This window comes from Ictalurus punctatus, chromosome 14, assembly GCF_001660625.3.
Source record: "Ictalurus punctatus breed USDA103 chromosome 14, Coco_2.0, whole genome shotgun sequence".
Lineage (NCBI taxonomy): Eukaryota > Metazoa > Chordata > Actinopteri > Siluriformes > Ictaluridae > Ictalurus > Ictalurus punctatus.
In genome coordinates, this window is record NC_030429.2 from 15910065 (window position 1) to 15923894 (window position 13830).

General features: G+C 38.9%; 2 protein-coding genes across 6 annotated transcripts in view; both read right to left on the reverse strand.

Annotated features, from left to right (window-relative positions):
- Positions 1–13064, reverse strand: part of bnip2 (BCL2 interacting protein 2) — a 35407-nt gene extending 22343 nt beyond the window's left edge. For 2 of the 5 annotated variants that reach the window (XM_053685506.1, XM_053685505.1), the window contains exons 1-3: positions 12190–13064; positions 1221–1316; positions 871–944 (exon numbers count right to left, since the gene is read on the reverse strand). In XM_053685506.1, coding sequence (XP_053541481.1) covers positions 871–944; positions 1221–1316; positions 12190–12533 — 514 coding nt within the window. In that variant the 5' untranslated portion in view covers positions 12534–13064. The remainder of the gene's footprint in view (positions 1–870; positions 945–1220; positions 1317–12189) is intronic. The other 3 variants (XM_017485880.3, XM_017485879.3, XM_017485881.3) reach the window with 3 other exon arrangements.
- LOC108275225 (E3 SUMO-protein ligase ZBED1) lies at positions 3312–6102 on the reverse strand. Its single transcript, XM_017485877.3, has 2 exons — positions 5273–6102; positions 3312–4628 (listed from the first exon to the last, which is right to left on the reverse strand). The coding sequence occupies exons 1-2, from the start codon at positions 6030–6032 to the stop codon at positions 3604–3606; spliced, it is 1785 nt and encodes a 594-aa protein (XP_017341366.3). The 5' UTR covers positions 6033–6102; the 3' UTR covers positions 3312–3603.
- Positions 13065–13830: the final 766 nt, after the last annotated feature.

The window sequence follows — 13830 nt, forward strand, 5'->3', positions numbered from 1 at the left end:
TTTTTTAGGGTAGTGCAGAAATGACCTCCCACAGATACTTCAGAGCGTGTTTTGGTTTAGGAATTAGAATGTTTACATTGCTAGATCTGTAAATTATTAATGAATCTCCCAATACATGACATTTAAATACTATCATATTAGCTTGACTATTATTCTATACAAACAATAGTTACTTATTTGTTATGGCTGTTGAAGCCCTTAGCATCAAAATCAATTTCCATGACAATATGCAGTAGACAGAGGCTAAACACTCAGAAATACAGAGTATAATTTTACAGTGTAGAAAGTGTCAACCGAATGAGCATGTGCATTGATTATTTATGGTCTGTTTCTTGCTGTATGCACATCTGATTATGAACATTTAGTTAGAAAAGTCACATTTTGAGGGATTACAAAAATACTTTTCCTGCTTACTTTTTCAGTCATCTAATGTCAGTCTAGTGTTTCGTACTTGCATGCTCTAATACAGCTTTAGGAAAAATGCCAACCACAAAAGCAACCAACTGCCTAGTTGTTTCCTGTCCCCTTATGCTTTTTTTGGTTTAGATCATGCTAATGCTAATCAGCAGACTGCTTGCTAGTAATGACCATTATGTAGAGCAGTATGTAGCCAGGTTCAAACGGTCAAAGGGTTACACTACCCCCGGCATTAAACCTGAAGCAATAACATAATACAAGTTACATTATATGGTGTACAAGTGGTCTGTCCTTTACTGGGTCAGTTGGTGGTAATTTAGCTGCTACAGTAGTGGTACAGAGTTTCTTAAAATTTGCATCAATGGTAGTAATTTTTGTACCATCTCTAATACAAGCATTTGCCAAACAAAAACTTTTTACACATTGTTTAAAGAATATAACTATGGCCCATACCAGAATCGTCCTCTCCAGATGTGTGGGTGAAGAGATGTTCATCAAGGTGCATCTCCCCTTCTTCAGGTAGTGGCCTTGAAATTTAGTGAGAAAAGTGAAACTTGTAAGCTTTCAGTTGGATAAAACATACAGGTTTAATATACAGGGCTCAATATACAGGGCTCCACAGAGAGGACACAGACAGTGAAGTAGTATTGTACTAGGTACAGCAAATAAAGGTTTCTGAAACCGCAAATATAGTGAAACATCCACTAAAACATTGAACAAAATTCACTGTACAGTCCTTCGGGGAAAATATTAAGTAACCTTCATCTAAATGCACCTTCATTTAACATTTAGTACTTAATTACCTGGGGAAGTCCTCATCTTGCCACTCCTCTTTGAACTCCATTCCTTCCATTCGCAATTGAGCCTCTGTAGTGCTGACTGATTCCTGTTGCTCAAAACTAAAATATCAAAAGATACAATCACTTAGGCAGCAACCTTGGTGTTGACAGGCAGTTTTCTTTGAACCAGAGCTTTTGTTGCTGTCAATGTCTGTGGTTTAGCAGGTAATTCACTCGCAACAAAACTAGCCTTGCTGAGCCTCAATGTGACTCACTGCTGCATGTCAACCTGAATCATTTTACAGTCATTCTAGACCTGTCTCTGGAGTCAAACAGGTTTACTGTTAAGTAGGAAGGCTTTTGGATTTAACACACTCGGACTCCGAGAGACAGTGCATTCGTGCCTACGCTATCTGAAAATTACTTTACTTCATGTAAGTGCTACAATACACACAAGCTTTGGAGTCTATACAGTACATAGGGCCTAGTAAAGATACAAACTTCTACAGTGCTTCATGAAAAAACTGTTGCATAAAAGATAATGAGAATCTACTATTTAAACTTTCATCACCTTAAGCAATAAAAGGACTGTCAGTGAAAATCCTTCTACACAGTCGCAGATTTCTGCAGTGTATTGGAATTGCAGCAATTACAAAAAGAGGATTAACATATTTGGAAGTTTTGCTGTTTGGAATTAAAATAATGACACTTGCAAGTACAGTGGTGCTTGAAAGTTTGTGGACCGTCTATATTTCTGCATATATATGACCTAAAACGTCATCAAATTTTCCTTAAAAAATAAAAGTCCAAAAAGTAGATAAAGAGAACCCAGTTAAACAAATGACAAAAATATTAAACTTGGTCATTTATTGATGAAAATGATCGAATTTTACATATCTGTTAGTGACAAAAGTATGTGAACCTTTGCTTTCAGTATCAATTTGTTAGACTGTTGTAAAGCATTATCAAACTTATGCAAGAAATCATTATGTAAAGCCAAAAAAAAAAAAAAAAAAAAAAAAAAAAAAAAAAGGGATTCATATAACAAATGGTTTCCATTTCAAAGGTGGTCCTCAGATGTGAGGATAGAGGAATACAAACACTGGCTCACTGTCTCACACTGCTAATTACCATGCCATCCATGTTCACCATCACGCACATGGTCATTCCTAGTAGAGTTTCAAGTAAAACTAATTAACAAACCTTTAACAAGACTCCACCTCTAAGCTCATATATTATTAATGAGACAATATTTTTCCTCATCTTCACAGAGAAAAGCTCAGCAGAAGCAAGCAACAATTTTACTATGTTTGTCAAACTGTCAGCATGTCTGTGAATCAGGCATGTTATCATCTGAGTGCCATCTGAAAAGGGCACTGGAGTCCTGATTTCCTAATTTACACCTACTGAAGAAATGAGATGTCATGATGATTAATATTAGACTTAATAATAGAATATCCCTTATTACCTAAAATAAGGGAGAAACTGAAACGCATTCTGGTTGGCAGCATATGCAATAAGGTTCAAAGAAGATGCTAGTAATAGGGCGATATGGCATTTTATTTTATTTATAAAAATTATTTCTCTCCTGTAGTAAACCCTCTGTACTTCACAGGCTGACTTCTCAATATTGCTATGCTCTGTATCTACAGGTTGTCAAAAAAGTCAGAAACCAATGAGAGTAAAACTACATCGTGTCACAAAAGTCCCTATACATCTCTCTCTCTCTCTCTCTCTCACACACACACACACACACAGACACACGGTTGCCAAACTTAACAAATTTAAAAAAGACAGGAAGTGTTGCGGATCGATAAAGGAAGTAGACATCCACAAAGGTACAACTGACATGGTGCTAGCAAACATAGGCCTCTATGCATGGAAACATTTGGGACACCCTATATTAGGGCTGGACGATATGGCCAAAATGTATATCACGATATATTTATTAATTTCAGTCGATACAATATAATTCCTATATCGATATGAACAATATAAATCCTCAGAAAAACTGCCAAGGACGCCCACAACAGATGTCTGTACCTTCAAACTTCTGTAAACTTCTCCTCCTATAAAACTATATAATAATTTAGAAATAAAAACGGCATAAATAAATGAACGTTCACCTTTTATTTGAATTTAACCTTCATACAAACAAGAAATGTGTAATCACCGTCAAATAAACATAAAACTCACTGTCAATATTAATATCTTTCACGTTAAACTACAACATAGGCTGATTATTTTATTCTTATAGACTGAAATTAAAGTGCTTCATCCAGGATAAAAAAAAAATATGAGAAATGCTCAGAGTTGCTGAAGAAAACAGAAAGTGTGAGCAATAACAACTACACATGTTGCTGGGGCAGGGACATTGTTGGGGGTTGATGACACCCTATGACAGGCTCTAGAAGTTTCTGGCAAGAAATACAAGCTGGTCTACATTATCTGGCTTCAAAGATGCCCTTTTACATGTGACAATATTGCCACCTGTACTAAAAACCCTCTCAGAGGGGGAGCTTGTGGCTTGAATACACAAGTAATGTTTTGCCAGTTGGCTTACTCTGGGGAAGTTCTTATGAGAGACTTTCCACCAATCCAGAGGATTTGAGTCATTGTCAGCATCTGGAGACAGAAGGTAGTTGCTGAGCTCCCTCTCAACTGCCTGCTGTACACTCAAGCCTTCTGTGTTGGTACTGGTGGACCTGTTTGAAAAAAAGCTAGCCAGAGACCGCTTTGTTTTCTTGGCTGGTGTCACTGCTGCAGAAGCATCTCCCATGGCTTCTTCTCTGGACTCCTCTTCCCTTACCACAAGAGCTCTCTCTCCCTTCAGCATCTCCAACACAGCTTTCTCTTTGATGTATTCTCTCTTCTCCTCCTGAGTGTACTGAAGCTTGAATCTTGGGTCAACGAGGCATGCCATGTCAAGTAGATCATCCGTGGCTGGGTCATCATACTTTTCATTCAGGTATCCCATCACTGTTGTCTTTATGGTCCTGGTGAGGTCTGTGTCATCCTCTGCTTCCTTCAAGATGGAGGTGTTGAAGAGATGCATCACTGGTTTTAGGAATGACACACTGACATAGGACTCACCGGACAAGGCATCGGTGAATTCAAGGAGCGGGCTTAGAGCGGCATCTATAGACTCTAAAACGTCCACATCTTGCCAAGTAGGAACTAGCGACCTGGTCTTCTTGTCTTTTGAGAGGACCTCTGTGATGGCCCTTTTCTGCTCCAGAACCCGCCTCACCATTTGTTGACGGGAGCCCCATCTTGTTGGGGTTTCACTGATGAGCTTGTGCTGTGGCAAGTGATACTCCTCCTGAGCAGCTGCAAGGTCCAATTTCTTCTTCCAGGAGTAGGAGAAGGCAGCCACCACCTTTTTACAGACCCCAACTGCTCTGTCCACGCGCTTGTCTTGGTGAACTTTCTCTGTACACAGAGAGAGAAAAAAATATTGCAATATGTAGTTCTCATTTGTATTTTAACTACAAAATTTGATTTATTTATATTATTCTTACAGCAAAATCACAATTCTTCTGCTTATGTACATTTTGTTGTTTTTATTTCACACCTGATTTGGCGAAGTAAACATCTGTTTCCATGCCAGTAAAACACCTTTGAATCTTATTAATATAACTGATGTACGTATAAATCCATACAAATATGTATGTCTTAATTAAAGAATAAATGAATAGCCTATTCAGTCACTTAAACTGGGGGAATCACATGAAATCATAGCCTACACAACACAGAGCACCTCAACTCAAGTGTTTTAATTATCAAATCAAATGCACATTATAACACATGCTCAATGAACTTCTTTTGACATGGCATGCAAAAACCACATAGCAAGCATAAAATTGTGTGAACACAAACATACTATAAACAAATATAAAGAATATAAAATTGCTATCAAAACATACAAGCACTGATAAGCTACATTTAGGTTAGGTTATTTTGTGTTAAGCATATCGCCTATTTGTTACTGCAATGATTGTAGTAATATATCCTCATGCCATAAGCAAAATAACTTAACATAATACTCAAATGTATATTAACTGTGTATAACTTACCAATAGCGGAGTTCAGTCGGTGCCCGAAGCATTGCAGCCTTGTCCATCTGTTCAACTCAGCGGCTTTGATGATATTGGTCCCGCTATCTGTGGTGATGCAGACCTGGCGCTCCTCGCTGAGTCCCCAGGAGGCGAGCGCGTCTGTAAGTCCGGCTGCAATTGCTTCGCCCGTGTGATCCTCGGGAAAGTAAACCGTCTGGAGGCATAAGCTGACAAGCTTCCAATCTTGGTCAATAAAGTGGACTGTCAGGCTCAAGTATGGTTCCAAGGTTCGGCTTGACCACAGGTCAGCTGTGGTCGCAAAATATGACCCTGACTTCAGTTGCTCCTGCACCCTTTCCCTAACTTCACCGTAAAGTGTAGGTATAGCTGGCCGGGAAAAATATTTCCGGCCAGGGAGCTCGTATCTGGGGTCGATGACGGACATAATTTTCCTGAAGCCCACATTTTCTACCGTACTAAACGGCATCGTGTCCTTAGCCAAAAAGTTTGTGACAGCCTTAGTAACGTCTTTATAACGTTTAAACTTTTTGTCATGAGGCATGAATGCAGCGATCCGCGTTTGCTGCATCGGTTTCTCTTTTGACACAGCTGGTGATGGGGATGTGGGTCGCGGTGATATTTCAGAGACAGGTTGGCTTAAACCTTTATGATGCCTCATGTTCTGACTCTCAGAATATTCTATCGGGTGGAACTGCTTCAGATGGTGGAACAGATTTGATGTGTTCCCGCTGCTAGTCGGCACCACTCTCCGACACATTTTGCAGCGCACTGAAACCTGAAGTTTATCAGAGCTTAGATAGCCAAACCACTTCCATACCACTGAATTAGTCTTACCTCTCTTATCGACTATTTCGTCTGCTTTCTCTTCACTTGTGGAAGCTCGCTCAGTCGCATTTGTTCTGCGGTCAGGGGTACTCATTTTATAGCTAAAACTTGCCGTGTTGGAGCTTAGCTTAACACTGCCAAGCACTGGCTGCGTGCCTGTGGTTTACGTCATCACGCACGTAGCTAATTGTGTTCTGCTCATTCTCCTCGGCTTGAATACAACAAACTGACTCCTGCGCCCTGAACGTCAGTCAAATGTTTTAATGTATATCGAAATATTGGAAATGTGTTTAAAAATCATATCACTTTTATTGAAAAAATTTATATCACGATATATATTGATGTTGAATTATTGTCCAGGCCTACCCTATATACATACCTAATTTTTATTTATTTTTTTATTTATGACATATGCTCTACATGTTCACCTTTACTGTCTATGCATTTTCTCAGCCATTGTATCATGCATTTGTGGATTTTGCTTAACATTTTCGGATCAACATATTTGCTCAACATATTCCCATTGGTTCCTGACTTATTGGACACCCTGTAATTTTCAAACGGAAATGAGAAAAATGAATTCCCATTGGTTAATCTGGCTCATTAACGTTAGCGGGTAGTCAATAAAGTATGATTAAACAAACTAACGGACACGTTCATTTGATGTCTGGAGCTGTTAAATAAGGAATCGAAATTATGACTCCATGGACCATTTTTACAGCGGAACCATTTTTTGTGCAAAACATGTTATTTGACACTGAATAACATTTTTTGGAGTATTTGCACCATAATGTTCATAAATGGTGTATGAAAAAGTATGAAAAATGCAAAAAATAAAAATAGTCATTTGAAAATTCAATTCACCCTGTACTATATTGAAAACACATTAACACATTATTTGGTGTATTACTTTGTGAATTTAATTTATTTTTTAAATTATACAATCATTTCAAACCTGATGATTACAATACACTTCAAAAAAGTTGGGACAGTCAACTGTTTACCACCGTGTAGCATCACCTTTTCTTTTAATAACACTTAAGTGTTCGGGAACTGAAGACACCAATTGGTTAAGTTTAACAAGTGGAATTTTCCCCAATTCATCAATTATGCATTTCTTCAGCTGTGCAACTGTACAGGGCCTTCTTTGCCTTATTTTGCGCTTCGTAATGAGCCACAAATTCTCAGTCAGAGACAAGTCAGGACTGCAGGTAGGTCATGCTAGCACTGCACTCTCGGTTTACGCAACCATGCGCTTGTAATCCAGGCAGAATATGGTTTGGAGTTGTCCTGCTCTGGATGGCAGCATATTTTCTCCAAAGTGTGTACATATCTTTCTGCATTAATGGTGCCCTCACAGAGGTGCAACTCACCCACGCCATGGGCACGAACACACCCCCATACCATGACAGACGCTGGCTTTTGGACCTGATGCTGATAACAGCTTGGATGGTCCTTTTCCTCTTTGACCCGGAGAACATAACAGCTGTTTTGTCCAAAATCTATTTGAAATGTTGATTTGTCGGACCACAAAACATGATTCCACTGTGCTATTGTCCATCTCAGATGAGACAGAGCCCAGAGAAGTTGGTGGTGCATATGGACAGTGTTGATGTATGGCTTCTGCTTTGCATAGTGAAGCCTTAACTTGCATCTGTGGATGCAGTGGCGAATGGTGTTGATTGACAAAGGTTTACCAAAGTATTCCCGAGCCCATGTCAGGATATCCATTACAGACTCATGACGGTTTTTAAGACAGTGACGTCTGAGAGATCTGAGATTACGCACATTCAGAAGTGGTTTTCAGCCTTGCCCTTTACGCACCGAGATTTGAGTGGATTCCTGGAATCTTTTAATTATATTGTGCACTGTAGAAGGTGAAATGCCCAAAATCCTACCGATTTGTGTTTGGGGAATGTTGTTCTCAAAGTGTTGGATTATTCGCTGATACATCTGTTGGCAGATTGGTGAGCCTCAATCCATCCTTGCTCTTGAAGGACTAGGCCTTTTTCGGAGGCTCCTTATATACTATGATTAGACGATTGGTCACATTGCCATTAGTCCTGGGCGCCAACCGCCCCAGTCCCAACTTTTTTGGAACGTCTTGAATGAATCACTTTCAAAATAAATGTTTATCTTAAAATAAATAAATAAATAAATAAAAAAAATCTATGATTAAGTAAAACATCAAATACCTTGTCTTTAGACATTTTTTGTTTAAATACAACTCAAAGTACATTTACAAATCACTCCTCTTTGTTTTTATTAGCATATACCTTACTGTCCCAACTTTTTAAGAATTGTGGTTGTATATACAGTGAGCTGAGCTGTATGTGTCTTATGAAAACAATCTACAAATAAGCATTTGGAACTGGAAAATATTCAGGGGGTTCAAACCCAAATTCTGCTAGCTAGGCACCAAACAAAAACACTTTAGAGGCCAAAGTTTTAACCCGGGGATGCAGAGGAGTTCCCTCACTTCAGTTTTACTAAAGTCCAGTGAACAGTGCACTGCAGAATCACAATGACTCACATTGCATAAATAATTGCATTCATGTTTATCAGTCTGCCTCAAAAAGAACCTGTACACTTGCATAACAGTGCTGATGACAATGTGATAAACTGTCCTTGTATTCATGTTTTCCCTATATGATCACTTGATGCTTTTAGAAAATGAGTGTTTACACATGCACTACATTCACAATATATTACATCATTGTACCTTTCAAGAGCACAGGTTCCCTGGAGTACCCTGTCCTGCAAATTTTTTTTCTGCATTAACACATCTGATTCAACTAATCAGTTACTTAATAACCCTTCCTGAGGTGAAGTGAGTGTGTAAGAGCAGGGAAAACACTCAAACGTCCAGGACACAGTGTACTCCAGGAGTTGGGAACCTGTGTGTGTGTCCGAGGGAACCTCGCTCTAGCAAGTCACTAAGCAGATGTTAGTATCCTTTAGACGTTAGAATGCTTAATTTCCTTCTTGCTCCTTGTTAAATAAAATACTTTCGAATTTTGTAAATACTGATTAAAAAGCTTTGAGCTTATTCATAACATTACTCTACTAGTTAGCAACTAAACTCTACTAGTTTAGTTACCACTGACAAAACTGTCATATTGCACATCTATAGGTTTAATGTTTTCATGTTCAGTTTTCATGATAAAAAATATGCATATAACTATGTAAAGTCTGATTGTAAAGAATGTATTATTTTTCCATCATTGCTGCTGATTACTGTACATCGCATCAATTTGTCTTGTTTACACAACTCGTACTGAGTTTTGATAAATTACTATTATAGTGTACTCTTATTGCACTTATTATGATCTATTTTAATCATGTTTATGTTGACAGTTGCTCCTGGTTGCTGTTTATTCTGTACCTTGTGCTATGTGTAAGCATTTACCTGAGCTTCACATTATGTCTTGATGTACTGATAAAGAAACTCAGTTTGACTATTGTGAAATGTCACAGTTACACTTTTGTGGCCAATACTGGATACGAATTGGACATTATATACACAACATAGTAAATTTAAGCAAAACGTACAGTCAGATTCAGAATTATTGCCATCCATCGTAGAGAGAGGTAAAAAGTTTCATTATTTAACAGTGTTATGCCCAAACTATCACTTTAGAAGTTATAGAAATACAGTTGTACCATTTATTTTAAAATATCAAATGTGTGTGTTCACATACAGGTGGAAGCAGACATAAGAGAGTGACAGAAGAAATAGGTCACATAGAAATACTTATGACATTATAGCCACAGCTTGAAATTGTATAAATGGACCCCCGAGTAGTACAGAAACAAATTAGCCCTATCCTCCAGTGATCACAAATCCAAGAGAGCAAAATTGCCCGTGCTCTCTAGGTGGAACAGATATACCCTGCCCTAACAAATCATAGCGACACTAGCCAATCGTGAGCATCTGTGAACTCCTGCATGCGGAAACTAGGGATGCCCCGAAATGAAAATTCTTTGAGCCCCCCTTGAATACCCTATGTTGGGCCTATAACTGACTGCTGAAAGAATGTAACACTCTGTAGCCTACAACAAAAAAGTGCATTTAAAAAGTGCATTGACAAGAGTGCAAAAATGGTTCTATTCGGTTCTATATGGCTGATTATATTGGGGATATATACCGCTTGCGTCCCTGTACACCTTGCGGAGTATTATAGTACATACAGTATCGTTAGATACGTTGTTAATGTTATGTTCCCTTAAATAAATAGGTCTTTACCTGCTTCCGTACTGTACTCCCCTACGTCTCGCAACATGACAGAATACTCCGGAACAGAAACAAAACAAACGCACATGTCCACAGTAAACAATGTCATGGTTGTCAACATCTGAAGAGCATGCACTCATGCACATAGCTCGTGCATGCGCGCGCCCCCTCATCGCTCCAAGCACGCTGCCGGAAGTGGAGGTCATGAAATTTGCGCATCTCACTCTGGTTGCTAGGCTATTTGGCGCATCATCAAACACGTCATTGTTCGGTCAAATTTATTTGGCCTTTTCACTTATTCGGCCGAACACCGAAAGTGCTTTTTTAGCTATTTTCGGCCGAATAATTTCGGTTGCCAAACATTCGGTGCATCCCTAGCGGAAACAGGTGGATAGCACTTTCCTCAGAGCATGTTACACAGCCCTGTGATGCAGCATGAGCAGCAGACTCAAGAGGCAATGACTCAGAGGAAGCAAGTGATAGCCTTGTCCTTCTAGGGTTTGTAGTTATCGTATGATTGGGAGAGAATTGGCCAAGACTAAATATAAATGTAACTGATACATTTAAAAAACAAAAACAAACAAACAAACAAACAAACAAAAACGGTTGTGCTATGTGTTGAGCAGCTCAAGTGGTCATCCGTGTCTTCATGTTTCACTGCGCTATAAATAAAGGACCCAAAATTCCTTCATTGTTCACCAACATGAGAAAGATTAGAGCAGTGGTACTGTGGGAACAGGAATTGCTAGGGGATCATGAAGCATAAACTCTGAGAAAACGTGTACTAAATGGTACCACTCTTCATCACTGGCACATCTTTAGCCATGAGAAAGCTGGACACCCCTCTACCCCTGGCATGGTACCCCTCCTCTTTGGTACCTTTAAGCCACTTTTTTACTGCACGATACAACTCGGCTCACTTTACTTTCCTAAGCTTGCTTTTCCACTGCGGTTTAGTGCCGCCTCAACGTGGGTCCATTTTCCACTTATCTTCATGCAGGAATAATGTTGTATTATCGAAGCCCTGTACAAATACACGTTCAGGCCATATTCCAAATCCCTTTCCTGTTCTAGACCCTAAGTAGTGCTCGATACGACTAAATTACATTCAGCCGTGACAGGAGTGACTTCGATAAACACATGTTTGGAGATCAGTAACAAGCAAGATGTAAAAATCTAAGAAAGAAACCTTTGTTGTAATTTTATCTGTAATGAGATAAATGATACATACTTTTCAATTAATAGAGTATTACCGTATGCAAAGTATCTATTAAATGACATTTATTCAGGCACAATATAGCACCACTCGTTAAGGAGAATCCCTACTCCCTCGGAGTGTGGCTCACATTTAGTATCGGCTCGCTTGAAACCTCACCAAGTTGGTACTAAAAAAAGTACCAGGTACTATCCATAGTGGAAAACCACCAAAAAGTGAGCAGAGTCAAGCCGTACCGTGGAAAAGTGCCATTAGTACATCTTTTCCCTAGAAATGTCCATGCCATGTACCTTTACTCTAAAGGATAATTACAGTCCAATTAAGTATCTTAAATCATTTTTAAAGCAGTTCTTAGTCATATATCCAGGTGAAAGATGCATATTAAAAAAGGTACAAAAACGATTCAATCCCAACCTCAATATCTGGAAAACAACCAATCCTATAAATAATGAACCTAATGTGTTGTGTCTGTGGAAAGTTTATGGACAGAACGTTATATGTCTCTCATGAAGAGACTCAACATTATTGTACGCATTTAAATAATGTTCGTGAAATAAAACATCGCAGGGTTTGTGATGACCGTCCAGCTAACAGGTTATTAAAGGTGAAACATGTAGATGAGGTGAGCGAGACTCTGACCTGCCATTACGCTCCGGTGCAGTGTGCGCGTCCGGAAGCGGCACCGGGGTGCCGCTGTGTGTCCGTGTAGACTCCTCTCTTCCCTCTTGCACTCCTTCTGGTTTTCCCGGACTAGACAAGACAGGATGCTCACGATTACCCGCAGAAGGCACGGCCTCTCTGGGTGCGCAGTCCGTGGTCACCACATCTTCATCGCTTCCTTGTTCAGCGATGCGACGCGACTTGTTTTCCAGCGTCGCGCTGATTCTGGGTGTGTCTGCTTCACCACCGCTCTTATTTATCCCCGTGTTATTTCTCTCGGTCTCTTTCAAGCTTCTTTCACTCTCACTCGCATCTGTAGCCATGAGCGAGCTGGACAGTCGGTTTTAAAAAAATAGATAACAGCCGGTGAAGAAGCGCAGAGGGACAGGAAGCTCCAGCAGCACCCCAACCAAAACAATCCAGTGTGACCAGCTAGCTTATAGCCTGGCTAATCAGCCTGGAAATTATTCTTCTGCTCGGCCTACCAACTAATTAACTAATCATAACACTGATTTAAACAGTAAACATTTACAATTAATTTACTCAATAAGCAACCGACATGTTTAAATACCATATAATACACGCAGTTTCTGTTGAGCTAGCCTACTTTTCCGACTCTCTTCCTTCCTGCAGCAGGAATGTTGACACCGCTTCAGCTCGCTCTGGACTTCAGTGCTGACGGACAGGAACTGACCATTAAAGCACACTGAGCATCAAGCTCTCAATCAACAGACACATACGGTCAAAATATTAAACGGGTTCTTATCTATAAGACATTACTCAGTGCTGAACGGAACAACAGCCTCACTGACGCTCTCTCAATAGCACAATTATCGGCTCGACTGCGAAACTGCAAGGAGCCGCAAATAAAGTGTCCGGCGTTCACTTCAAAACAAAAGTCCCTGTGCTGTCCAAGCAACGCATATTCTCAATGCATCTGCAGGCATCAACACTTCAAATTTAATACTTTTTAAATAACATATTCAAGACATTTCCAAAAAAATAAATAAGGCCTGCACGTCACTTCAATCATGCTACACGATACATCAGCTATAATGGATTGTGTTCATGCATATACATCCATTTCTGGGTTTAAGTAAACTGTTGCAGGGTAATCTTCTATAGAGGGATATGGGAGACCAGAGCAAATATCCTTTTTGCATTAACATTTGCTCCAACAGTGAAAGAAAAAAAATTCCAGTATTTCCTTTCCATGACTTTTCAAGAGAGGAAAAAAATTATAGAGAGATGGACTACGGCAGTCAGAAGAGACTCTTTTTTTGTAATTTAATGCCAGGATAATGTAACAAGTAGTGTTATAAATGTACATAAGTGTTTGTAAAGAAATATATATATATATATATATATATATATATATATATATATATATATATATATATATATATATAATATATATATATATATATATATATATATATATATATATATATATATATAAAACCTTTGCTACTTTGTAATATTTCTTTTGCACTGAATAATACTTAATAATAATAATAATAATAATAATAATAATACTTTTTTAGTTGGAGGTACAAATAGTAATATAACAATAGTAATATATTTCTGACTTTATTTACTTTTATGCGTTAGACCTTGTGG